Genomic DNA, 25,729 nt, shown 5'->3' with positions numbered 1-25,729 from the left:
AAATGTATATTTTGGATCAAGTGGCATGCAGTGCATGGGACCCTTTTAAAAGCATGTGCAATCACCTCCACGTGAGGAACATCTTTCGATTTTGGCAGAGATTTTTTGCTGGCCTTCGAAATTTTCGGGTATGAACAGCATTCATGTTCAACAGAGGCACATGAAACCCATTTCAGTTGAGATTCATTCCCACGGTTCCAATTACCGATAGATCAATTATGCATATTCCCTTTTATCTACTCACATAAAGACTTTTAAACTCGGATTGGGTCCAGGATAATCGCTAATTAAGATGGAAGCCCTTTATGCTCCTCGAGAGCTTGCTCGTGGCTGGGCCTCGTGACTAATGGCTGTGCCTGCTGCAGAGTCGGCATGATAAGCGGCTTGCTGCCTCTGCTGCGGGTTTATCATCTGCTGCAGAAGATGCTAATTGCAGCAAAAACTATTTTATAGCCCGTTCAGGGTTTACATATGCACTTACCTTCAAGACAAAAATACCCAGGATGAATGTCAGACAGAACAACGCAAATACACCATCAGTGCATGTAAGCCACGTGATAAATCACAATTCTCTCATAGCTTGTAGATGACTATACCAGTCCCATGCTACAAACGCGTTTATTATTGACCTAAGAGCCGTACGAGCAACCTGAAAATCCATCCAGACGCATTTTAGGCCATCACCACACACCCTCAGGCACATGATTACAACTGTGTCCCAGCTACGCGTCACCGCAATAGTAGATGCATCACACCGTACTGCGCTAGATTTGTACCAGATGATTCAGAGAAGGGGGTGGTGATGGACAGAGCATCTGAGTTAAACAGAACACTCATACCCAGTCAAAAGATCAGGGCTTGATCCATCACCGTTTTTTAGCTCACTGCACCATCCCAGTTCAGAACCTGGCTACATGCAAATTAGTCTGTCCCTGGCCCAGTGCATCATGGGAACAGGGCAGACCAAACTACCAAGCCAATTCTTTACTGGAAAGGAAACAAGCTTCCATCACCACCCCCTTTTGTACCGCTTTTGGCCGCCATAAGTGTGGCAGGGTATGCTCAGACATGAGTCCCTTGCTCACTTTGCCACTGGATTCAAGCAAGCCGGGGTGAAGACGGCTGGAATGCCAGAAACCGGTCCTCGGAAGCTTGTTTCCGGTCCAGAGAAGACATGGCTTGGCAGTTCGGGCTGGACTGTTCCCATGAGGCACAGGGTCAGACTGATTTGCATATAGCCATGTCTGAACTGGGGTGGCAGAGTGGGCTAAAGAACGGTGATGGATTAAACCCAGATCTTTTGACTGGGTGTGAGTGTTTGATTGATTCAGATGCTCCGTCCATCACCACCCCCTTTTGTACCAGATTTGTACCAGGGCACTCTAAAGATATTATACTCACAAAAGGTAACCGGATGGTCTAACTACTGAACTGAAATAACAGGTTGTAAATGTGAGGGAACGGACAAAAGCATTTGTTAAGACGAGAACCCTCACTCACCCAAAGGTGACATGCTTCATCATTGGGTTCCCTCTTGCACACTGCGACCGCAAAGTACACCGTGTGGGCTACAACACTCCCTCAGGAGAGGAGCATGATGTGTTTAGGTCATCCAATGTTGGTAAGAGTGAGGGGCAGAGTGCAAAAAAATAATAATCATAAATTCAGAAGTGAATTAAAACTATCTCCTGGATAGACAAAGAAAACTTTAATTGGTGTCCCCAGTGGATAGAACTAAAATCAGCAAAGTGAAAATAGCGATATGGATGTTCCCTATTAAGCTAGGTCAACATGTTTCTGCCTGTTTGACCATCTGGTTCGTGGCATTCTTCAGGACCAACTTCTAGTCACTCTGCTACTATCGTGAAAAAATATTTTAAAATTACCATACTCTAATTTATGGCAATGATCAGTGGTACCAGCTGCAGTCCGGTCCACGGTCAAATCGGGACTACTAGTCTACCTCCACCTTCAAGCGGTCCTGAAAACACAGGTGTCGGGAGTCTTACTTTCCAGTATCCTGCCTCTAATGTTAATGCCATGAATTTTCAGACTCTGGTGCACTTCAAACTAGAAATGGTATGGACAGTCCCCAGACCGCTCACAGACTGCGGCGAGGTCATAATAAAGACAGAGCCTGACCTATATAAATGGAAATAACAGAACATGACACTATGAAATGACATAATAGGACCTAACATACATACCATACCATAACATTTCAAAAGTGGTATAGAAAAGCCAAATGAAGCTCCATACACTGACAGAGGCCTCAAATCACCAAAATGCCAGAAGCAGTGATATCACACAATATCCCACTCATCATGAAATTATTAAAATTAGAAAGATCATGTGTTCTTTAACCTCACTGACACTATCTGAACCCTTAGGACAAGTGTAAGAATACTAGCTAAAACAAACATTAGAAATGCCAACAGGCCTGGATGTAAATGAATGTTGTATGGTAATGTGAAGCATTACAAGTAGACAACATGGGAATGGATAAGTATTTGTGTGGAAGCAAAGAACTGTACAATAATATTGGTGTAGGTAAAAAGGTCAGGTGACATTTGCACTGTCAAACCAGACCTATAAATCCATATAGGTTAATGAGTGCCCTCCTCCCATCAAGGCTGCTGCCAGAGAAAAACACAATACATTATCTAGTTATCTGAGACACTTTAATAGCATTACAATGTTATATGTGTGGCCCTGAAACTTCAATCTCAGGACCCTCTGGATAAAAAAAGAATAATGATCACAGCTATGTGGAGTGAGAGAACTTTTTCATGGAAGTACAACTTCTGTTCAATGAGTGGAGCCAAAGCTCCTCTCCTAGTGATACTCACATAACTGTCTGGTGACAGCTGTGCTGTCAAGCCAGTCCATAATTAATGACTTCTGCAAACCAACTTCTATTTCAGTAACCAAGTGTATATTAACAAGGAAACTAATAGGAATAGTCCAGGGGCACATCCACCACACACCAAATTGTAGCGTAATATGACTATGGACCTTATTTAGAGTTTGGCGAATAGAATACTCCATCAAACCATGATGGACATCATGTTCGCCGTATTACAAGTGCCACAGGCTATAATGCAATTGTGATCCTGTTAACCGGACATCTGCATATTTATCATGGAGTATCCAATCCACCAAACTTTAAAGAAAGCTCTGTAAGTGTTGATGTACCCTCACATACCCAAATGCAGTCCCACATGCCACTGAAGCCTCATATTCACATGGGAAGTCTCATAAGCACAGGAATAGACGTGTGTGCCCTGAGGAGCCTCATATATCCAAGTATAGATTAATATGCGCATATATTGATTGATAGACACATGTAAAAGCCTCATATGTACTGGCTTCGCTTTGCATATTTAAGGATAGATTTGTCCTCATGTAGAGGCTCAAACGCCGAGAAGAGACTTGCATGGCTGGTCTAACCTCAACTGCAGATGGCCTACGGGCAAGGGCTGCTGATCTTGGAACTGGACAATCAGGGTCGTGTCCCAGCCTTGACTTAACAATTTGTGATTCTGGGGAAATTACTTAATTTCCCTGTGCCAAACAAATGTGTAATACAATCTGTTGCTCCTGTAAAGTGCTCTAATCCCATTCGGCCAAGTTTGCATTATATTGAACTAAAAATTGACCTTTGTATGCAAAGGTATCATCTAATTTGCTGATTTAGATCATTCTCACCCTATTTAACTTCAAAGGCATTTATCTTGGTGGAGACGAGGATCAACAAATTGAAGGGTGTCTGTTGTGTCTCCTGCATGATTAGGAGTCTGATACAAAACGTCATACCCTTTGTTCCACCTTGACTGTTCTCAAAGGGCTTTTATTTGTTGGTCAGAAGCCAGGGAGGAAATAAAGATGGGGGCGCCTACAACAAGCAGTCATTACTCTTAGGAATCATTTACTTATTTATATTGCTAACAGTACTTCAAAGAGGGCTGCACAGGGAGAAGCTGGGACATCCATTACTACCCTCTGCAATGGTTATTTTGGGGAAACATTCGGATCAAGGTGGGCAGAGCCACGCATTTTCTAGCAACGCAAGAGCTACCACGCTTGCCTTAACCATGCCTATGCCGTAACCTTGCACAAGCTGATGTTGGGCAGAAGTAGGAAGGATTGAGAGATGACTTGGCAGCTTAAGTAGGGCTGGGGATGGGTTTTTGTGGGGTAGTGGGCAGTTTTCAGGGCTGGGGGGTTGGGGTTATTTTTAGGGCAGGGGGAGTCGGGGACGTTTTAAGGGCTCCAGGGTTCAGAGTAATTTTTATGGCTTTGGGGAGGGCGGGTAGATATTAGGGCTTGGCAGGGAAGTTTTTAGGGCTCAGGGGAGAAGGGTTGGTTTTTAGGAGGAATGGGGTAGTTTTAGGTCTCAGGGTAGGGGTTTGGGGGCCGTTTTAGGGCTCAGGGCAGGGTTGCAGGTATCGTGGTACTTTTTAGGGCTGGGGGGCAGGGTAGCTTTTAGGGCTCAGGGGGTCGGGTAGGTTTTAGGGCTTAGGGAAAGGTGGGGTCGTTTTTAGGGCTTGAGGAGGCTGGGAAGATTTTAGGGCTAGGTGAGGGGGTTGGTTTTCAAGAGGGAGGGTGGTAGTTTTAGGTCTCACAGCAGGGGGAAGGGGTCTGGGTAAGATTTACCTGATAAATCTTAACCACACATATTTTTTTCCCAAAAATACCTTAACAGCACATATTTCATTGCAAAGGCATGCTTGGTAAAGGCATATGCATGGCTAAGACTTGCGCAGATAAGACAGTGTGAAACTGGCATGCGTGGTAAACGCATGCGTGGTTCCCTCAAACAACCGTTATTTTGTGTCCATTAAAACTCAGCAGATGTAATAATAATAATAATAATAATCCACATTTGTATAGCGCACAATCACCCGTTAGGGTCTCTAGGCGCTGGGGGCCGTCGGGAAAATTAAGCAAGCTATTGCCCAGAGTCGCATGGTGCTGGGCTAACCTGCCGCCGGAGCCGGGGATCGAACCCTGATCCCCAGATTCCAGCATCAGTCGCCCTGGCCGCGGCGCCACACCTCTTCAGACACCCACCTACCATTACTTGAGTCTTGCTCCACTCCATTGATCCTTCATCTCCCTAAGCCATTCACACAACGGATTTATGGCGGCTTCTGCATAATATATTATGTAATTAACATCCTAACATAGTTTCATTAAGTTCACTCCAACAAAGCCTTTCATGACCATTTGAGCAACACTGGGACCACTCCCACCTCTCAGCAGCAGCATTCGCCAAAGGACCACACAAGAAGACCAAAGGCTGTGGACAGTGGCGGCTCCTCTATAGGGGTGTTTGGGCACCGCTCCCCTGCTTTCTCGCCGTGCGAGAAGGCAGAAACAAATGGTAGTTATTACCGTAATAACTACCATTTGTTTCTGCCTTCTCGCACGACGAGAAAGCAGAAGTTCCTGGTTGGGGGTGGGCGGTCCTGCTCGAGGGCAGTGGGGAGGGGCTTGCCTACTGTTGTTCATACTGACTGTTTGGGCAGCCTGAGGCCGCCCAAACAGTCAGTATGAACAACAGTGGGCAAGCCACTCCCCCTGCCCTCGAGCAACACTGCCCACTCTCCCTGTTCTCTATGTATGCTGCAGCATACATAGAGAAAATGACCCGTGTGGGGCAGCGACCTCACCAATCACAACGCTGCCATTGCAGCGTTGTGATTGGTGGAGGGGAGGGAGGCTGCCTTCCTGATGACGAGCGCTGCAGCCAGGAAGTCAACCCAGGACAGCGGGAGTCGAGAGTCTCGGGAATTAACAAGAAGCGGGACAGCAAGTTTTAATTTAATTTGATTTATTTTTTTCCATTAAACCCCTCCCGCCTCCCCCCGATCCCCTCTGTGGCACGACGACCCCTTTTCCACCCCCCCCACACCCGCCCGTAATGCCTGGGAGGGAGGGACAGTTTGCCAGTTACATGGCGGGACCGGGACAGTATCTGGGAAGGAGGGTCTGTGCTCCTGGTGGGGAGAGAGGGTGTTTGTCGGTTACAAGGAGGGCCTGGACATTATGTCTGTAATGGGGGGTGAGGTGTGGGGGGTGCGGGAAGTTCTGCAGTGTTCCGCCCCAAAACTTTTCCCATCTACCAGCCACCACTGGCTGTGGACTATCAAAGACTCCCCCATAAGTGGATCAGAGCTTGTTCTCTCAATGTGTGGAAAGGGCAATGTTTCAAAAAATTGTAAAATACCCCTCACACGCTGAAACCTGATTCAGTGTCATGCTTCATCATTTGGGTGTTCCCGCTCCTCTACGGGACGGGGCGTGCTACGAATTACGTAGACGGAGGAGCACTTTATTCAGTGATTGGTGAGTATGTGTAGTGTGTGGGATCGTGAAAAGAAAATGTGAGATGGTTAGAAATTCTCTGGCTAGTGGAACGAAAATACTTTATTGTCATCCCTGGCTAAGAATTGTAAAAGTGGGGAGGTGTAGATGGTGTACTATAATGAGTCACCTCCTACAAGGTCGATATGTTTCAGAAGCCATCCCCTTGGCTTTCTTCCTCAGGACCAAAAAACGGTGGACAGTGTTTGTTACTATTAGGCATATGTACATTTATTCTATCACCCATTGAGGTGTAACAGGGATTGGTTTTTTGGTCCTGAGTTAGACAAAGGGGCTCAGTCCAGCTGATAACTTGGTTTACTTGCAGTCCAAAACATTCTCTTTTGTGAGCTGCAATTACGAATCCATCATAGCAAGGTTCAGGCGCTTGGTAGTATTTCAAAACTTGGACTGATCTGGTCTTCAGAGGTGATCATTTGGGGCATGGAGTTGAACGTGTTCAGATCAATGGTGTGACAACAAAGAAAGCCTGCACTGCAACCACTGAGTATACTTTTATAAGACTGAACTCCGGGGGGGTGGGGAGTAGGAACGGACTGGCATATAGGAGAATATAGGAGAATTAGGCAGCTCCTGATGGACTGGTCTGACAGGTCAGTGTGTGGGACATTTATTTTTTAGTAGTTGTGGGCTGCTTTTTACTGTTGAATTACCTAATATTACATTTTTTTTTACTATATGCTTCGCTAATGGGGGGCCGCTTTTATTTTGATGTCTGGGTTTATTTTTTGCCCCAGTCCCACCCTGGAGGAAAGCACAGCTAATTTGATTTCCAAAACCACCCTGGCATGTACGACACCATATCCATCCAACAAGTAAGATTTATATTGAAGTTCCTTTATTGCGCATAACGAACCCTGGCGACCACAATGACATGACCAGCCCAAAGCATAAAGTCAGATGTCCATAGTTGCGCAAAACTTTCCCCAGAGTGTAAATGCTTGAAATAGTAATAATTTAATGCTCCTAAAAGTTTCAATGTCAACATTTCTTCTAATCCACTTGGACATTATGCCCCATTAGTTAAAAATCTTTACATGAATAATAGAAAGAAAGAAAATATTAATGTATAACAAATATCTGTAAAACAAATAGTAGGAAAATGGCAATTAATCAGGCCATGGAGTAAAATGCGTGGCAGAAGCAAGCAAAAGCTGACAAACAATCTTGAAAGAATTAAAATAACCGACTTCTAGGACCACTTTTGTTGGCCCTTATCCTGCTATCATGCAGCCCAACCCTGTGGAATACAAAGTGTCCACTCTATATTCTGCATTTGTCACCTGGCTTTAAACCTCTAGTCCTCTCACGTCATTTCTAAAACAAAGCGAGCAAACAGTGTGATTGGTGTAGGCAGCTGTTCAATAGTGTCAGTGATACTAGAAATCTGCATATTTCACCCCACACCTCTCTCAATATAGTCTCTACCTCCACACTCTGGCTCATCCCAAACCTCATTCTACTACTATGATCTCCAAAATAACCCTTTCTCGACTCTTCCCTCCTCTATCCCTCCTTGGATTACCCCAAATCTCAGTTAATATTATGATCTCACAAACAACCCATCTAAATTCTTCCCTCACCTAACCCTCCTTTGATTCATTCCTAAACTAATTTTACTACTAGTATATCCCTAATCCATTTCCAGAGCTTATCCCCTCCTCCATCTCTCCTTATACTCATCCCAAACCTCATCTTACTATTATGATCTCCCAGTAAACATTTTCCAGACTCTTCCCTCTTCTATCTCCCCAGTATCATTTTCAATCTAACTAACAGACTCACATGGCCACTGCTCAAATAAACTCAAATTTCCATATACTAACCCACCACTAATCCTTTTTGGGTTCCGGAGTAGCGTGCTACTAGCCAAAGAACGCATTGACGCCTCATCAGGGCTAGTAAGCGCTATAGAATACAATTACAATATAATTTATTATGACAAACACTGTTGTCAGGTTGCGAAGGTAGTCTTCACGCAACGCAACTGTGAAGAAACCGTCTTATAGGTTTCCAATAACGGAAGCCACCAGGCTAGGAGTCTCGCGTGTCAGAGTTCCGGTCTCTTCTACTCATAGACATGTGCAACAGCTGATGAGCCACAAAAGTGTTGCTGCTGCAGAGAATGGGTTGGTTCATCCCTTGAGCGACACCTCGGGGAGGAGGCAGAGTCACTTGCAGACACCACCACGGCCCTGGTCGATGAAGCTGCTTTCCAGGAAAGAATTATTCTTGAATATTACAATCCCTGTGTGGCGTTTCTGGGAGAGTTTAGCACATTACTCTGCCTCCCCATGGCCGATCCCCTCCCTCCACACTTGAGGGAGCCCACTGGTGCCATAAATTCTGTCTGCCTTTCCCTTTAATCACCCCTTGTAGGTCTGAGGGACTGATGGTACCATCCTGAAAAGCAGGGAATGCATCCAGCTCCCTACACCTTGGAATCCTGTAACAAATCCGAAGGCATGTTTCAGAAAACTGAAAAGTGATGACATCAACTTAGTGTGATGGTGAATTCATTATTTTGGCCTGTTAGGGGGATGCATGTGTGAGAAGTAGACCTGGTATATGCTGTGCACTAATTAAAATGGGCACCGTGCACCAGTTCAAACGAGTCTTATGATGTTCAAGGTCAAAGATAACCTTTAGAAAGCTATCCTAGTGGTAGCTGTGGAGAGCAGCCTTCAGGCCTAGTCTTGAAGGACTGTAAATCAGCTTATTTTACCAGAATATCACCTCTTGAATGACTAAATGAAAGGAGAACCACACGGTAGTCATATAAAATATGTATCTATCAATATAACTCTCTACTATCCTTGACACGAGGATGGAACACAAAGCACACAATACTGGGTCAATAGAACAGTTGTAAGTAGCACAATGCACAGCAGGCTCCAGGGGGAAATCGAACCATATACTAATAAAATGCTATAATAATCACGACTTGAGTAGTTACAGTACCTAGAGCACATTGAATCGCTGGGACCCCAAGGAACCACCCAAGGTAGTGACACAGGGAGCCCAAGGAGGACGGGTGCAACGAGGAAACACGACCGCATGCTCCGTACAACTCTATGAGAAAGCAGCAGTTGCAAAGTTAAAGTTTAAAGACACTTCTAGGAAGACTTCAAGCAAACCCTTTGGAACTTGAGAGGTTCTAAGGCCAATCCACCGAGGTACTGAGTTACTATCCCAGAGGAGCCGGGTGCATAGGGGTCAAGTGGTGTCGGAAACCTCTGTCGTTTTCAATGGAGTGCCGAGAAGAAGTATTGCTGCTGTGAAGGTGAAAAGTGTCCGGTGGAATCCAAGCCTGGATTCTGGAAGAAAGGAACCTGAAAGCAGAGGGGACAGAGTCTGGGTCACATCAGGTGACCAGGGGATCGGCAGTCGAATGCCCACCGATGTCGGGTGCTTTAGGTGCGATGAGGGGATACTTGACTCTTCAGCCACGAGGATCTCTAGGATGACCAGGAGCCAGAGGTGAGCTGCCCACAAAGGATGTTGAGTGCTGAGGGGTCGGTGCAAGAACATGGGGAAAAACCTCTTATATGACCTGAATATCATTCAACACTTTTGGCAATTAAGTCAATTATTTATACATAGGATGCATCTCATGACACTATAGAATTCTCACATATTTGTTGTTTTTTATCAATTTATTCATCATTGTACAAAAATATATACTTTTTTGAATTTTCTGCAATTTTCTTTCACATAAAAAACATAATAAATACAACTAAATATCAATTGACGTGCGTTTGTTGAGGTACAACATATTAGCTGAAGTTGTTGTTCTAAATCGAACCCCTCATTTTTCTCTTATGTGCAGATATGAACATACATCACATCATACATACTCATACTTACTCACATACACACAACAGTGATAAAATACATAAATGATTGCAAAATTTGTGGTGATATATTATCAATGTCCAATACAAGACTCCTCGTGGTGTGGTTTCGGTCTGTCTTAAATCATAAGATAATCTGTATATTCTTGTTGTAAACTCGATTTAGATTTCCTTTCCAATTTAGTTCTTTTGATTTTTCAATTTGCCATATTCGAGGGTCTTTAAGTGCGTACAGCCTACGTACGTTTCGGTGATCTTTTATTTGAATTCACCTTCTTCAGGGCCAGCTTGGACTAAACAAATGTATGCAAATACTCAGAGACAATGGGGTTCTCTTAATCTTAGTATATAAGGTCGTAGAGTAGAATGGATCTGCTGTGGCTTTATTAGGGCGCTTAGTTTTGGCGGCTGATTATAATTCTTTAGTAGTCACGTTCATGTCTGGTTTTAGTCTTTTAGTCTTTAAGGAGAATGTAGTTTATGGCTCTTAACGGTAGTAGAGGAATTGTCATTTGAGGCTCCTATATCAGAGGAGGCAGTGTTCCCTATACCTTATTATCTGTCCTTTTTTAGATTTTGTAATGTTAAAGAAGGAAACATGTGCCGCAACTAGTTTTGTGCAGTTTCTCGCGTCCAGTCCTACCAGGGTGCCGACCGCCATGTCTCTGCCACAGAGACACGGCGGTCGGCGGTCGGCCAGGGGTCGGTGTCCAGCTGGATCACCAATTAAGCCCTAGCAAATGCAACCCGGTTACAGGGTGGACCAGCAAGGTCCAGGGGACTCTCCAAGCAATGGAGAGTCAGGGCACATCTGGAGCAAACAGAGTAGTCCAAGAACAAACAAGGTGACCCACGCCAGGACGCACAGGCCAACGAACCAGGAGTCGCAAGGAGACCTCAAGCAAGTTTGCAAAGTACCAGCCTACGGAGCACTCGGTGTGAGGAGGCCAGAGTTCTTTGGTGCAAATAGTACTAGGGGTCAGGACTACATGGTGTCCAATGCACATGCTCGGAAATTGCCAACAAGCATATGCACTTGCAAATGTACGCGGTGCACAGGGGTTCAGATCACGCAGTCCCCACGAGGGATACTGGCCTCAGACTTGCTGAGAGGGCAGACCAACCTCAAGCACCCTTGAAAACCCAACTCCTGTGTTGCTGAAATCTTCGGAGTCCTAAGGAGCTTGGGAGCAGCAAGCCAGTCAGATGCGCTTAGGTGCCTGCTAGTGCAGGGGAGTAACTCCTTTACTCCAAGGGAGATTCTTCAGCCGTCCAGCGTTGTGCACTTGGTATCTTCTTAGTAGAATCTTGTCCAGGTAAAATCTAATGTCCTGTAGCCAGGTAGCCCATTTTATACCCACAGAAAAGGGTAGGACAGATTCAGGGGTCCCTCCTATGGGAGGGGCAGGACAGAGGGGTGGCTACACCCATGTCCTTTGTCCAGTTTTGCACTAGAGCAGGAGCCAATGGCTCCAAGAACTGGTTTGAGCTGGACTATGCACAGGGTCTCCAAATGTGCCCCCAGTGCAGACTTTCTGGCACTCTCAAAGTGTACCCACTAAGCCCCAATACACTAAACCCTGTCAGGGAGGTGGTTACACCTGCCTGTGACGGGATGCCTATTGTCATGCCCTCCTCTGCTCGAGCTCGGCTCAGCATCTGGATGGCAGAAATGGGTCTGTCGCTGGCAGCGTCCATTTTGTGCTGCCCTGGTCGAGAAAGCTGGTACCAGATAGACCGTTGACCCATGAAGGTAATTTTAGATGGGTGGAATCATACCTCCCACACCAGTTACTGGGGTAGAGGTATGATTCCAAGGTGTTTGACACCAAACACGACATGTTTCTACACAGCTGTTTTAAAGATAGCATTTACTGCGAGGTTATAATGCACCTTTACCTATATGTCTGGCTGTATCACAGACAACCCCAGAGAATGGTCTTTGAAGGCTGCAGAGGGGCCCTACTCATGCAGGGGCATCCTCTCACGAAAAACCTAGCACCCTGCCTTCATGAATGATAAGGCCTGCTGTAGGGGTGACTGATAGGTTTTTAAGTGTAGTGATGTAGATAGATATAGTGAACCCATATCTCAGTAAGTGTTGCAAGCACCAGCTTACACAGGCTGCAGTAGCAGGCCTGTTGTGTTATTTTTAATGGTCTCTCGTGGGTGGCATAATACATGCTTCAGCCCATGGGAGGCCTCTGGGGTCCCTATGCCCTGGGTACATGTGTACCATATACTAGGCACCGATAAGGGTACCTAATTCCAATCTGGAGTGTACCTAAAGTACATACATAGCAATTTAGCGAGAAAGTTGATAAGTTAGGGACCTGAATAGCAGGATCCCAGCCAGACTAGTCAAAAACCATCAAAACACCAGGAAAAAAGTGGGGATAACCATGCAGTCAGATCCTACCTTCCTACAGCATGCAGCAGTTACACTTTATTGATATATTTAAAGATAGAAGTGTTGCCTAGAAAAAAACATCAGGGAGGAAGCAACCCGCTAATAAATGCTAAAAGCACACCAAAAGATCAGCCAAAAGTGTTTTTTTAAGCAACCTACAAGACAAGTCTTTCTTAATTCACTTCCTTTGTTTGACTTGCCTCCCAGTGAAAGAAAATGACACATTCCTCCTTATAATGGATGACTGTAGACAAGCCAGAATTTTTCTCCTCTGTGTTTTTAAGTGAGTGGGATTGTGCTACTGCAAAAAAGGTATTATATAGCCGTGATATATATTAATATTTAACAAAAATATTGTAATGTTTATTTTCGGTTAAATCCATTTGGTACATTTTCCTTATATTTTACCAAAGAGAGACACTGCATTCTCCGCATAATAAAATATATGGAAATTTGAATTAAATATTTAACTCAAAAATAAATATTAAAATATGTTTATGTTAAATATTCATGTAAATTCATTGTATATGTTTACTTTAAATGTAAAAGTAAGTTGAAATTTTTTTATAGCACTCTTAAAATAATTTCAAATTAAAACTTTAAATAATTGAAACATATTAAAATGTATTGCAACTATTTTTCTGAAGTTTAATTAGTAAAAATAATTGTTACTTAAAGTAAAAATGTATATTTTACATTGATAATTATTAAAAGTAATGCATGGCATGAATTAAAAATAATGTAATTATATGTAATAAAATGTAATGTTACCTTAAGTTTTAGATACAAATAGGTTTTTATATAGGTATAACTAAATATTAAATAAGTACTATTTTATTTTATTTGTTTAACATTAATTTATATTCACTATATTTTTAACTGTTTCAAATTATCTAATTTATCTCAAAATTCTTTCCTATGAGGCTTTATTTAAGTCCCTACCTCTATTATTTTCCATGGGAGAATTTTGCAGTACAAGTGGCAGGCAAAGTGTAGTGCTGGACTTCCAACAAAGGTGTAACTTTTAATACAAAAGTGTAAAGTTACTATAAAGGTGCAATTTGTAAATAGTACTTTGTAGTAAGTCTTGTAGTACTACTGCAGCACAACAAAACTTACTACAACATGCAGTGTGTGAATCAGGCCCTTTATATTTTCAGGCTTTCTCCCCTCCTACTCCCCGTCCCACCCCCACCCGTGTAATTGCCCCGGCGTCGTTGCTTGCTGCATCCCTCTCCCACTCCCCCTCCTGGGCTGTTGCTTGACCCGTTACCCCTACCCTATTGTTGCTTCCCCTGCCTATCCGACACCTTCCCTATGTCATTGCTTGCCCAGCCTCCATCACCTTTCCCACTGCATTGTTGCCCCGTTGTTATTGCTTTTCCCATCCATCTCCCCCTCCCATGTTTTTGCTCGACCTGTTCCACCTCACCCAGTCATTACTTCCCTGTCCTCCCACCTGCCTCCTCTTATCGTTGCTTGTCCCCACCTACATCCAGTTGTTGCTTGCCCCATACCCCTACCTCCCTCACCTTACCTGAATAGTTGCTTGCTCTATCCCCGACCCCTCCCCATCTTGTTGCTTCTCCTGCTCATCTGAACCCTCCTTCCTGTCATTATTTGCCCGACGCCCCATCATCTCCCCCTCCTGCATTTTTGCCTGTTCGTCGTTGTTTGCTCCATCCCCCTCCCCCGTTTTTACTTGACCAGTCCCACCTTTCCATGTCATTGCTTCCATGTTCCCTCACCAGCTTCACCTTATTGTTGGTTGTCCTATCCCTCACCCCATTGTTGCTTGCCCCATACCCCCACCCCCTAACCTTCACAAAATAGTTGCTTACCCTCTCCCCCAACCCCACCCCATGTTGTTACTTGTCCCGTCCAACCCGCACCCTCCTGCCAGAAAAAGAAAACATGACATGGTCAGTGCTGGCTGCACCATAGACCTTTTTTCCTGACTTTTCGCTCTGCTGATGTACAACATAGCTAAAACACATCGACAAAGCCAGTGGCTCTCGTATAAGGAAAGTCCTATTGGCTTGCCAATTCTTGTTCTCTTTGTAATGACCCCTTTCCTCTATTTACTTACTAAAATTAATCTGGCACGATTTGGATCAGTAAAATCTTAATTTCACTATTGCATTGTTATTGGAGATGTTTTTATCCTAAGCTCCCTTAGAATATCTCAGAAGACTAGACTTTTCCCTCAGTTGTACTATCATAGTTAAGCTGGTAGGGAAAGGTTGCTTTGCCTCTGTAAGCTACAATGATCAGAAAGACCAGAAGCAGAGTCAATCCACTGCTCAGATCAAAGCACTTGGCCTTCTGTCTCTGGGCCTTGCAGCTGGATTCCTTGAATATACAACTATTTCAAGCTCCTTCTGTTCTGCATCATCCACTTCCACAGCAGCTCATCTGTTTCGCCAAGGCCACTGCCTTACAGAACAAAATGCCCCTCTTGTGGAATCCAGTCTGAGGCAATGGCTCTGCAGGAACAATGCAGGAGATACACTCATGATACAAGGTGTCAGGGTGCTTGCTTTGTAGCAGAAACTATGGTACATAGGACACAGATGACCACTGCCATCCACCTCCTGATGTCATAGGCCCACCTACCATGTTTTTTTTAGAGTTTTATATAACACAGATTCGACCCAAAGGTATCAGAGCACTTTACATGAGCACCAGTTACGTTACAGATGGACACATTTATTGTTTTTTGGTAGGTACAGGGAGATTAAATGATTTGCCCTAAATCACATCATGTTGAGTGTCCCAGCTGAGACTCGAACCCGGTTCATCAGCTTCGAGGTCGACCGCTCTAGCTGTTAAGCCATAGCCTCTCCCCTATAAGTTGACCAACATGTCACTTTTCTGCTGTGCTACAGAAAATAAATTCAGTCAGAAGCAGTGCATCTATTAGGAGTGGTAAGGCAGTGGGAGCCTTCTAGAATTATTAACAGAATGTTCTTTTTCAGTGTACTGGGAGCGCTGCAGCAGGCAAAATTGTATTTTACCAAGGGTGGTGAAAGTCCTTGGCCCCTTCCTGATTATAAGCGTGGCTCCCTAGAAGATGTTTTGTACTTTCAGTTGTGCACTTAGCGGATGGTATTTGTGTGGGGAGTTAAGACATTAATAAAGGTGGTGGGAAGGTAGGGCTGCCAAACTGCCCACTGATAGCTGCCTGCAGGGAGACTGGAGCCAGTTAGGTATTATTCGCTCAATGAGTTACACAATCATGATTCAATCAAAAGTTCTAAAAATGGATCGGTTTTCACCTGTGCTCTAAGAAGGAGTTTGTTTGACTATAGTCAGGGCCACTGGAATTATGTGATTGTGCAGCCAAGGTGATTTTTGCAGAATTATATGTTCGCCGCATTTGCCACATAATCCATCATCTGCTGCATAATCTGCAGATTTAGACAAAAAAAATAGTTTCTAGTTTAAACAGGTCAAAAGTTACTACATACGGAGTGGAATATGTTGCTGTGCAATGAAAGACCTTTTGAAAAGCTTGACTGTCACCTTTCTGCTACTTATCGCTATATTTGGGTGTTAAACTGGTACTAATGAGGTGCACCAAATGCCCAGACAGTGTTAACAAGTGTAAAAAGTACAAAATAATGAAGTAATACTTCAATGCCCAGACAGTGTTAACAAGTGTAAAAAGTACAAAATAATGAAGTAATCCTATCAAAAAATGTGCCCCATTTAGTCGCATAATTTGCCTTTTCTTGCCGCATAATGTACTCAACCCTGCCGCATAATTTGGCACTCCCCAGCCACATAAATGGCCCTGACTATAGTATGCGCTCAGGAAATAAGGAGGGCAATCTAGAGCCTATTCCCAGTGACCTATCCTCTATTGTTTCTGGCAGGACAAATAATCAACAGGCAGCGCGTGCCAGAGGCCCTCCAGGTGTTACCACTTGAGGGATACGATTGCATGTCAGTGACTCACTCTTAGAATTCTCCTGGCACCATTGCTCTGCATAAAGTTGCCCTGTCAGTGGGATCTAGCTTTCTCTGGATGAAATTACAAGACCCGGCAGACAGCTCGCCGAGATCCAAATCATGAAAGAGTTAACAACGCATGTACAAGAATGGCAGGAATTAAAAAACAGATGAACTGTAGGTTAAGGCCACAGCGCATCACGCACAGCTGTGTGTGAGGTTTCATGATGCTACATGTGTTCAGAGCGGGATCCCCAAAGAGCCGTCTTTTATTCTGTGCTGTTATGTGTTCTTTGTGATTAAAAGGGCTTTCTCCCGTAGTGTTGTGGGCTGGCACTTTATTTCAGCACTTTGAAGCTGTTATTGCAGTGCTTCTTTAACTAGTCTATCTATGTACAAAGAAACATAGACATACGAAACACACTCAGAGATCTGTGTTCAGAGGAGACACAGGTTATTACTCCCAGGCAGGCGGAGGTGCAGCTACTAATAAGAAATAGTTAGACGCTCGGGAAAGCCACTCTGCTTTCCTGAGCAGGCCCATGCAGCATAGGAAGGGCACAACCAGGGCACGAGTCCTAAAAAAAGAAGTGGGGGGACGCTCTGTTAGGTGGGGTAACCGGAAGTGACGTCACTACAGGAAGCGACGTCACAAAATGTGCCTTGCACGATCAGACTCATTGCCTCCCCTCGCTCACCCCTTAGATGCAATTGCATCAGAGAAGCCAGAGAGCCCCGGTCTCGCCCCAGAGAGGCCAAAGAGTGAATGTGTGGTTTAATTTGCTGCAGTTATCGAACTCTCAAGTTTTCCCCTGTCATGTGGGCGATGTCAGCCAGTCCTGGTTTTCTTGATTTGCAAACTTGACTCGAAAACTCCAAAAGCCACCTCTACCAGCTTCACATAGGGAGATCACTGCAACCCCCCACCGCTGTCTGTTATCATTGCAAACAGGGGCCTAGCACAGGCCCCTGCAGACCCTGGGGTGCGCAGGAAGCGAGGGAGGCACCCTTCAGAAGGACCCCCTCACCCCAAAACCCATGAATGCACGGATCTCGCGAGTCACTGGGTAAAGGAAAATCGACGCGGCAGCCGTGCGGGCAAGTAATGCCATAATTGAAAGTCCAGCTTTTGGGCAGGGGGGACGGTGTCCACCCGGAAAAATAAGTGGGGGGATGCGTCCACCCGCGTAGTACCCCGACTCAAGCCCTGGACACAACCGTTCAGGGGGCCCACACTGCATGACCGAGAATCCTCCTAGGCTAAAGCTCAGTTCCCCCAGACTGAGGAACCCCTGTGAGAGCCAGAAGGAACCACAGGCTCCCCTGGACTAGTGGCACTAATCCCCGTCAACCGCAGGTAAAGCAATGCACTGGATCTGAAGAATCGCTGGCCATGGGGGGGGGGATCGCCCAAATTCAGATGGTCTAATGCATTATGGGATCTGTGGTCCTTCCTTCCACAAAGTTTCAGGCAGCTACTGTGTTCCCCGGGACCTCCGGACATCGAAGTACCCATTTGCTGTACTTACAGCTGCCAAGGCTTGTTGGTTGACCAGTCCGGAAACTGACTCCTTCACTCAATTCCATACAACTTTTGTTTGGCATCAGCAGCGGGCCGATTGTTGAGATTTTGCACCCTGTTCACCCAAGCACCGTGTAGGCCAATCAGTGGTGGACATATTATTCTTAGGCTTTCCAAAGAGGAGGAAGAGAGCAAAAATCCCAAAGCCAAAGGAATATGGATTTTAGGAGAGCCCATTAAGACTCCCCAGTTAGCGGCCCTACAGTCTTCAGCAAAGGACAAGACGGGTGGCCCCAGATGGGCTCAGGGGTGTGTTTTTAGGGATTGGTGGGCCAGACATCTTAAGCAGGGCCTCCCCATTTCCGATATTTAAACTTGAGAAAATGTAGACATTTATAGGAAGAGCGCAGATGTATCTTAGGTCAATTTTTTGAAAGTTTTCCTTAGAAGTACCAAGTCTAAGAAAATATTATGCCTAAAAAAGGCACGTTTGAATTAGGTTTATTGAAAGAAAGCCAGGGCAGCCAGTGTAGCTGGCACAATTGGGTGGAGACGTGCAATGTGGATATTTTGTAAATTATTCAATGTATTTTCAGGAAATCCAAAACAGACCAAATTGCTGTGGTCCAGCCATACCTGAGTGAAGTCTCTAGTTACCATAGCTTTTAGTGGCAATGCAAGAAAAGGACACATTCTCTGCAAGATGCCAAGATGGAAAAACACACTTTGGAGGCAGCTACAACAGGTTGGTAAAAATAAAGATTCGAGTTTATTAGTATCCCAAGATTTCTCACTACTTAAGTAGGTGTTGGAAAGGACCCCATTATTTCCCACGTCTAGCCATCACGACCAGCAACCCTGGTCATCTTGCAGACAAGCTCACCGTCTCTTGTGGCTCTCGGCACACCCACAGCAAAGACACCATCAGCCTCCTACTAAGATTTGTAAACAGGGAAATACAAGATGACAGGCATTTTCCATCAAAGCACCCAGGATCTGGAGAAACATCCCGGATCCAACAGGACCGCCCCAACGCGGCTCAAATTTAGGAAAGTGTTGAAGGCTTACATATTTAAAGAACACTACATCAGAATACATTAACCACTCACATCCTTGCCACCTAGTCTATCACTCATCGATTTTAGGTCCGTCTTTGACACTGTATATCGCTTCGCTGCCTATTGGCTAGGTTTACGTTATACAACAAACACATACAAACATAGCATTTAAGCAGCAGATAGAGAGCTGCAGACAGGAGCTAAAGATAGGGAAATAGACGGGCCTCTTAGCTACAGGATAAGTGATAGGAAGGGGGCAAGAACCACAATTGTTCCCGCACTTTGTCACATCACCAGGACGTGGCAGTGAGGCGAAAAAGTCTGCATAATCCAGAAGGATTGATGACCTGGCCTCAATGGCGTTGCATGTTGCCTCGATTCCTCAAATGGTGGCTAAACTGGTAGCTCCTGTCAGGGTCGGATTGGGATTAAAAATCGGGCCGGGCATGCTAAAAAAAAGTGGCCTACATTTGCATATTGCCTTCCCGCAAACTACTGCTTCTGCAACATAATATTAAAAAAAAAGAGGGGGGGGTGTAAAAAAAATGCATGGATTACTTCCCACTGGTGAAACACACCTGAAAACAAGTGAGGCCACTACTGCTTAGGCCCCCTGCCTCCGCTCAGTATACACACATTAATTGGCCAGCCCAGTGAAAGAAATGGAGTGACACCTCTGCCCGGTGATAAAAGGGAGGGAATGGTCGCCCATCTGCCTCCAGAAAGGCCATTCAGGCAGCCACTGGGCTGATGGCAGCATCGAACCACGCAGAACTCGCCCAAACCGGCCCCCAGGCTGCTCAAAAAAGCAGCCCACAGCAGGACTTCGGATACCGACCCCTCGGGCATTGCCCGGGTGCCCACGTTACCAATCCGACGCTGGCTCCTGTCCTGTGTTAAGGCGCTGAAATTCAGCTTGCCCGTCCATCTTCCAGGCTCATGACGATCAAGGTGAGACGTCTGAAGGAGAGGAAAAACCCACCCTGGAGCAGCAGGACCTCTCCGGGCATGCCTGCCAACAGTTGCCCGAAAAGGGGTGTGAGCCCTTCCTCTGCTGTTTCCAGACCACAGGGTTGCTTGAACATGCTCTGAAAATGTAGACCCTGACATAGCCAGCTCCAAGAACTAGTTAAATATATTCTTTCCATTCATTTATCATGTAGTGTAATTTTATTAGGGTTGTTTTTTCTTTTTTGTGTGGTTTTGAATGTGCTTTTTTGCTTCTTCACTTAAAGCACCGTCGTCAAATGGCATTTAGTCTCGTCTTTACGTCACCCAATATTACCATAAACGGAAAGTAATTTTCAACTTATCCGTGAAGTGTCATAGCTGTGCCTTAGGCATAGAATGGCTACACGCCTTGCATAACATGTTGGTAGAACTCTAGTTCTTATGAAGTTGACAAGGAAATGACTTTTTATCTCCTCGTTTATCGTTTCCTTTTTTATTAACCATACACTGTAGCTGAGAGTACTCATTGTGACGTCATCGTGATCACTAGTGTGAGGATGTCACTTTTAGTGACATCATCAGACTAGTGACTTCCTGTGATGTCATTGGGTATTTAAGTCCATGTGATGCTACTTTTGCTTCCCTTGCCATTTTGCTGACTCAACACCCGTGCTACAAAGGAAACATTGCGAGAAGCTTTTATCTGTTGCTTCGGTACTGATGTATTTTTCAGAGCACACCATCAGAACAGCTGGGCACACTAGCTTACAGTTTATAACCATAATCACAGTGCACAAATTAAGAAAGCCACACAAACCACCACACACGTGCAGGGAGAAGGGACGGACCCTAGTGTGAGAATGAACAAGTATTTCTCTTGTGCCAGGTCATAAGGTCTGCTCCTGGCACTCTGCAATCAGCTGCACTAAAACCCCGTGCCTGGGAATGGGGTGGTAGCGGCCATATAGTGCACTTGGAGGTGCAACCTCTGCGTACCTCCAATCCAGCAGAGTATCGTGCTCTGGAGCGCCCCCCAGTGGACTCGGAGATTGTCACATTCCCTGAGGGGCGAGCAGCAGAGCAGAAACAAATGAAGAGGCGCGGGGAGGCGCAACCGTCCCGACATACATGCACACAAGATACACACAGACCCAGACTGCCTTACACTGGTGCATGAATGTCCAACCACAAATACACTGAAGTCCAGACCCTTGTGGAAGATGGCGAAATGACAGGCAAGCTAAAACACTCATAGGAAAAACTCGAACAGATCAGCACACACACACACACACAGAAAACATAGACACCTGCAGATTATCACGCGCAGGCACATATGTATGCAGAGAGTAAAACGCTACCCCCCTAAAACCCGCCTAGAGCATAACACAAAGGAACGCACACATGCAAGCATTACGCCACACACTTAGAGAAACAGTCACATGCCTACGCACATCAACATTAGCTATACACATCTAAAGATCATCACACAGAAGGACACACAAACGAACATGCGTAGCCAAATATACACAGCGAGGCATTTTCCAATAGAGTGTGGTGCACAGGAGCGCATACAGCATGACCAAGTGAACACTCGCATCAAGGTACCCAGAGATGCCCACACGGAAATAACGTGTATGAACAGATGTGTGTAAATATACAGAAACATATAGACAGTGACACGCATCATCGAACCGCATCGAATCGAACGAGCATTGGTATGCCGCAGAGGTTACAGACCACAGGTAAGCATTTCATTGAAAACTCTCTCGGAGTAAGGCATAAGGAAACACACTGGTCTGCGTCTGCGAGCCGTGAATTAATGTGCGCCACGGGTATCCTCGGCGTGACGACGCCACAGAGAATCAAACACTGCACACATGCATCCCGGGATGCATGTTTAAATAGAGGCATGCCGCCACTGGACGTGTAGGTAGGGTCAGCTAAATGATTTTGTTTGTGTGTGTGGGGGGGTGGGTGGGGGGCGGCTGCTCAGAAAATCCTGGCAATTGTATTGCCAAGTTCCTTCTAATTTAAGCCCACATGATGCCAACAATATGACATTATATATCGAGCTTTGTTGAAACATGTCTTATCTGGGACACTATCAATCCTTAAGATGACAATGGTTAGAGAGAGACAGAGTCAGAGGAAGAGGCAGAGGTAAAGGTAGAGACAGGACCAGTGGTAAAGGTAGAGACAGTCAGAGCTAAAAGTAGAGGTAGAGACAGAGTCAGAGGAAGAGGTAGAGACAGAGTCAGAGGAAGAGGTAGAGACAGAGTCAGATGTAGAGGGAGAGACAGAGGTAGAGGTAGAGACAGAGGTGGAGGTAAGAACAAAGTCAGAGGTAGAGAAAGAGGTAGAGGCAGAGACAGTGTCGGAGGAAGAGGTAGAGACAGAGTCAGATGTAGAGGGAGAGACTGAGGTAGAGGTAGAGACAGAGGTGGAGGTAAGAACAAAGTCAGAGGTAGAGAAAGAGGTAGAGACAGAGACAGTGTCGGAGGAAGAGGTAGAGACAGAGTCAGATGTAGAGGGAGAGACTGAGTCAGAGACAGAGGTAGAGGGAGAGACTGAGTCAGAGACAGAGGTAGAGACAGAGGTAAGAACAAAGTCAGAGGTAGAGACAGAGTCAGAGGTAGAGGTAGAGACAGTCAGAGGAAGAGGTAGAGACAGAGTCAGATGTAGAGTGAGAGACATAGTCAGAGACAGAGGTAGAGGTAGAGACAGAGGTGGAGGTAAGAACAAAGTCAGAGGTAGAGACAGAGGCATAGGTAGAGACAGAGGCAGAGTCAGAGTCAGAGGAAGAGTTAGAGACAGAGTCCGATGTAGAGGGAGCGACATAGTCAGAGACTGAGGAAGAGATAGAGACAGAAGTGGAGGTAAGAACAAAGTTAGAGGTAGAGACAGAGGTAGAGGTAGAGAAATAGTCAGAGGAAGAGGTAGAGACATAGTCAGAGGTAGAGGTAGAGACAGAGTCAGAGCTAGAGGTAGAGACAGAGTCAGATGTAGAGGGAGAGACAGAGGTAGAGGTAGAGGTAGAGACATAGTCAGAGGTAGAGGTAGAGACAGAGTCAGAGCTAGAGGTAGAGGTAGAGACAGAGTCAGAGGAAGAGGTAGAGACAGAGTCAGATGTAGAGGGAGAGACAGAGGTAGAGGTAGAGGTAGACGTAGAGACAGGGGTGGAGGTAAGAACAAAGTCAGAGGTAGAGGTAGAGACAGAGTCAGAGGCAGAAGTAGAGACAGAGGTAGAAGTAGAGACAGAGTCAGAGCAAGAGGTAGAGAAAGAGTCAGATGTAGAGGGAGAGACAGAGGTGGAGGTAAGAACAAAGTCAGAGGTAGAGGTAGAGACAGAGTCAGAGGTAGAGGTAGAGACAGAGTCATAGGTAGAAGTAGAGACAGAGTTAGAGGAATAGGTAGAGACAGAGTCAGATGTAGAGGGAGAGACAGAGGTGGAGGTAAGAACAAAGTCAGAGGTAGAGACAGAGGTAGAGGTAGAGACAGAGTCAGATGTAGAGGGAGAGACAGAGGTGGAGGTAAGAACAAAGTCAGAGGTAGAGACAGAGGTAGAGGTAGAGACAGAGGCAGAGGTAGGGGTAGAGGCAGATTCAGAGGTAGAGGTAGAGACAGAGTCAGCAGTAGAGGTAGAGACAGAGTCAGAGGAAGCGGGAGAGACAGAGGTAGAGGGAGAGACAGAGACAGAAGTAGAGGTAGAGACAGAGGTGGAGGTAAGAACAAAGTCCGAGGTAGAGACAGAGGTAGAAGTAGAGACAGAGTCAGCAGTAGAGGTAGAGACAGAGTCAGAGTAAGAGGTAGAGGTAGAGACAGAAGTGGAGGTAAGAACAAAGTCAGAGGTAGAGGTAGTGACAGAGTCAGAGGTAGAGGTAGAGACAGAGTCAGCAGTAGAGGTAGAGACAGAGTCAGAGGAAGAGGGAGAGACAGGGACAGAGGTAGAGGGAGAGACAGAGACAGAAGGAGAGGTAGAGACAGAGATGGAGGTAAGAACAAAGTCAGAGGTAGAGGTAGAGACAGAGTCAGAGTAAGAGGTAGAGGTAGAGACAGAGGTGGAGGTAAGAACAAAGTCAGAGGTAGAGGTAGAGACAGAGTCAGCAGTAGAGGTAGAGACAGAGTCAGAGGAAGAGGGAGAGACAGAGGTAGAGGGAGAGACAGAGACAGAAGTAGAGGTAGAGACAGAGGTGGAGGTAAGAACAAAGTCCGAGGTAGAAGTAGAGACAGAGTCAGCAGTAGAGGTAGAGACAGAGTCAGAGTAAGAGGTAGAGGTAGAGACAGAGGTGGAGGTAAGAACAAAGTCAGAGGTAGAGGTAGAGACAGAGTCAGAGGTAGAGGTAGAGACAGAGGTGGAGGTAAGAACAAAGTCAGAGGTAGAGGTAGTGACAGAGTCAGAGGTAGAGGTAGAGACAGAGTCAGCAGTAGAGGTAGAGACAGAGTCAGAGGAAGAGGGAGAGACAGGGACAGAGGTAGAGGGAGAGACAGAGACAGAAGGAGAGGTAGAGACAATGATGGAGGTAAGAACAAAGTCAGAGGTAGAGGTGGAGACAGAGTCAGCAGTAGAGGCAGAGACAGAGTCAGAGGAAGAGGGAGAGACAGAGGGAGAGGGAGAGACAGAGACAGAAGTAGAGGTAGAGACAGAGGTGGAGGTAAGAACAAAGTCCGAGGTAGAGACAGAGGTAGAAGTAGAGACAGAGTCTCAGTAGAGGTAGAGACAGAGTCAGAGTAAGAGGTAGAGGTAGAGACAGAGGTGGAGGTAAGAACAAAGTCAGGGGTAGAGGTAGAGACAGAGTCAGAGGTAGAGGTAGAGACAGAGGTGGAGGTAAGAACAAAGTCAGAGGTAGAGGTAGTGACAGAGTCAGAGGTAGAGGTAGAGACAGAGTCAGCAGTAGAGGTAGAGACAGAGTCAGAGGAAGAGGGAGAGACAGGGACAGAGGTAGAGGGAGAGACAGAGACAGAAGGAGAGGTAGAGACAGAGATGGAGGTAAGAACAAAGTCAGAGGTAGAGGTGGAGACAGAGTCAGCAGTAGAGGCAGAGACAGAGTCAGAGGAAGAGGGAGAGACAGAGGGAGAGGGAGAGACAGAGACAGAAGTAGAGGTAGAGACAGAGGTGGAGGTAAGAACAAAGTCCGAGGTAGAGACAGAGGTAGAAGTAGAGACAGAGTCAGCAGTAGAGGTAGAGACAGAGTCAGAGTAAGAGGTAGAGGTAGAGACAGAGGTGGAGGTAAGAACAAAGTCAGAGGTAGAGGTAGAGACAGAGTCAGCAGTAGAGGTAGAGACAGAGTCAGAGGAAGAGGGAGAGACAGAGGTAGAGGGAGAGACAGAGACAGAAGTAGAGGTAGAGACAGAGGTGGAGGTAAGAACAAAGTCCGAGGTAGAGACAGAGGTAGAAGTAGAGACAGAGTCAGCAGTAGAGGTAGAGACAGAGTCAGAGTAAGAGGTAGAGGTAGAGACAGAGGTGGAGGTAAGAACAAAGTCAGAGGTAGAGGTAGAGACAGAGTCAGAGGTAGAGGTAGAGACAGAGGTGGAGGTAAGAACAAAGTCAGAGGTAGAGGTAGTGACAGAGTCAGAGGTAGAGGTAGAGACA

The 25,729-nt window shown here is 45.7% G+C and overlaps 1 protein-coding gene across 1 annotated transcript in view; it reads right to left on the bottom strand.

The window, feature by feature from the left end:
• Positions 1–14,392, bottom strand: part of TRPM8 (transient receptor potential cation channel subfamily M member 8) — a 267,091-nt gene extending 252,699 nt beyond the window's left edge. The window contains exon 1 of the mRNA XM_078683346.1: positions 14,187–14,392. Coding sequence (XP_078539472.1) covers positions 14,187–14,392 — 206 coding nt within the window. The remainder of the gene's footprint in view (positions 1–14,186) is intronic.
• Positions 14,393–25,729: the final 11,337 nt, after the last annotated feature.

This window comes from Lissotriton helveticus, chromosome 3_1 (genome assembly GCF_964261635.1).
Source record: "Lissotriton helveticus chromosome 3_1, aLisHel1.1, whole genome shotgun sequence".
Classification (NCBI taxonomy): Eukaryota; Metazoa; Chordata; class Amphibia; order Caudata; family Salamandridae; genus Lissotriton; species Lissotriton helveticus.
The sequence above is the reverse complement of the archived record's forward strand: the minus strand, read 5'-3'. Positions and strand labels throughout refer to the sequence as shown.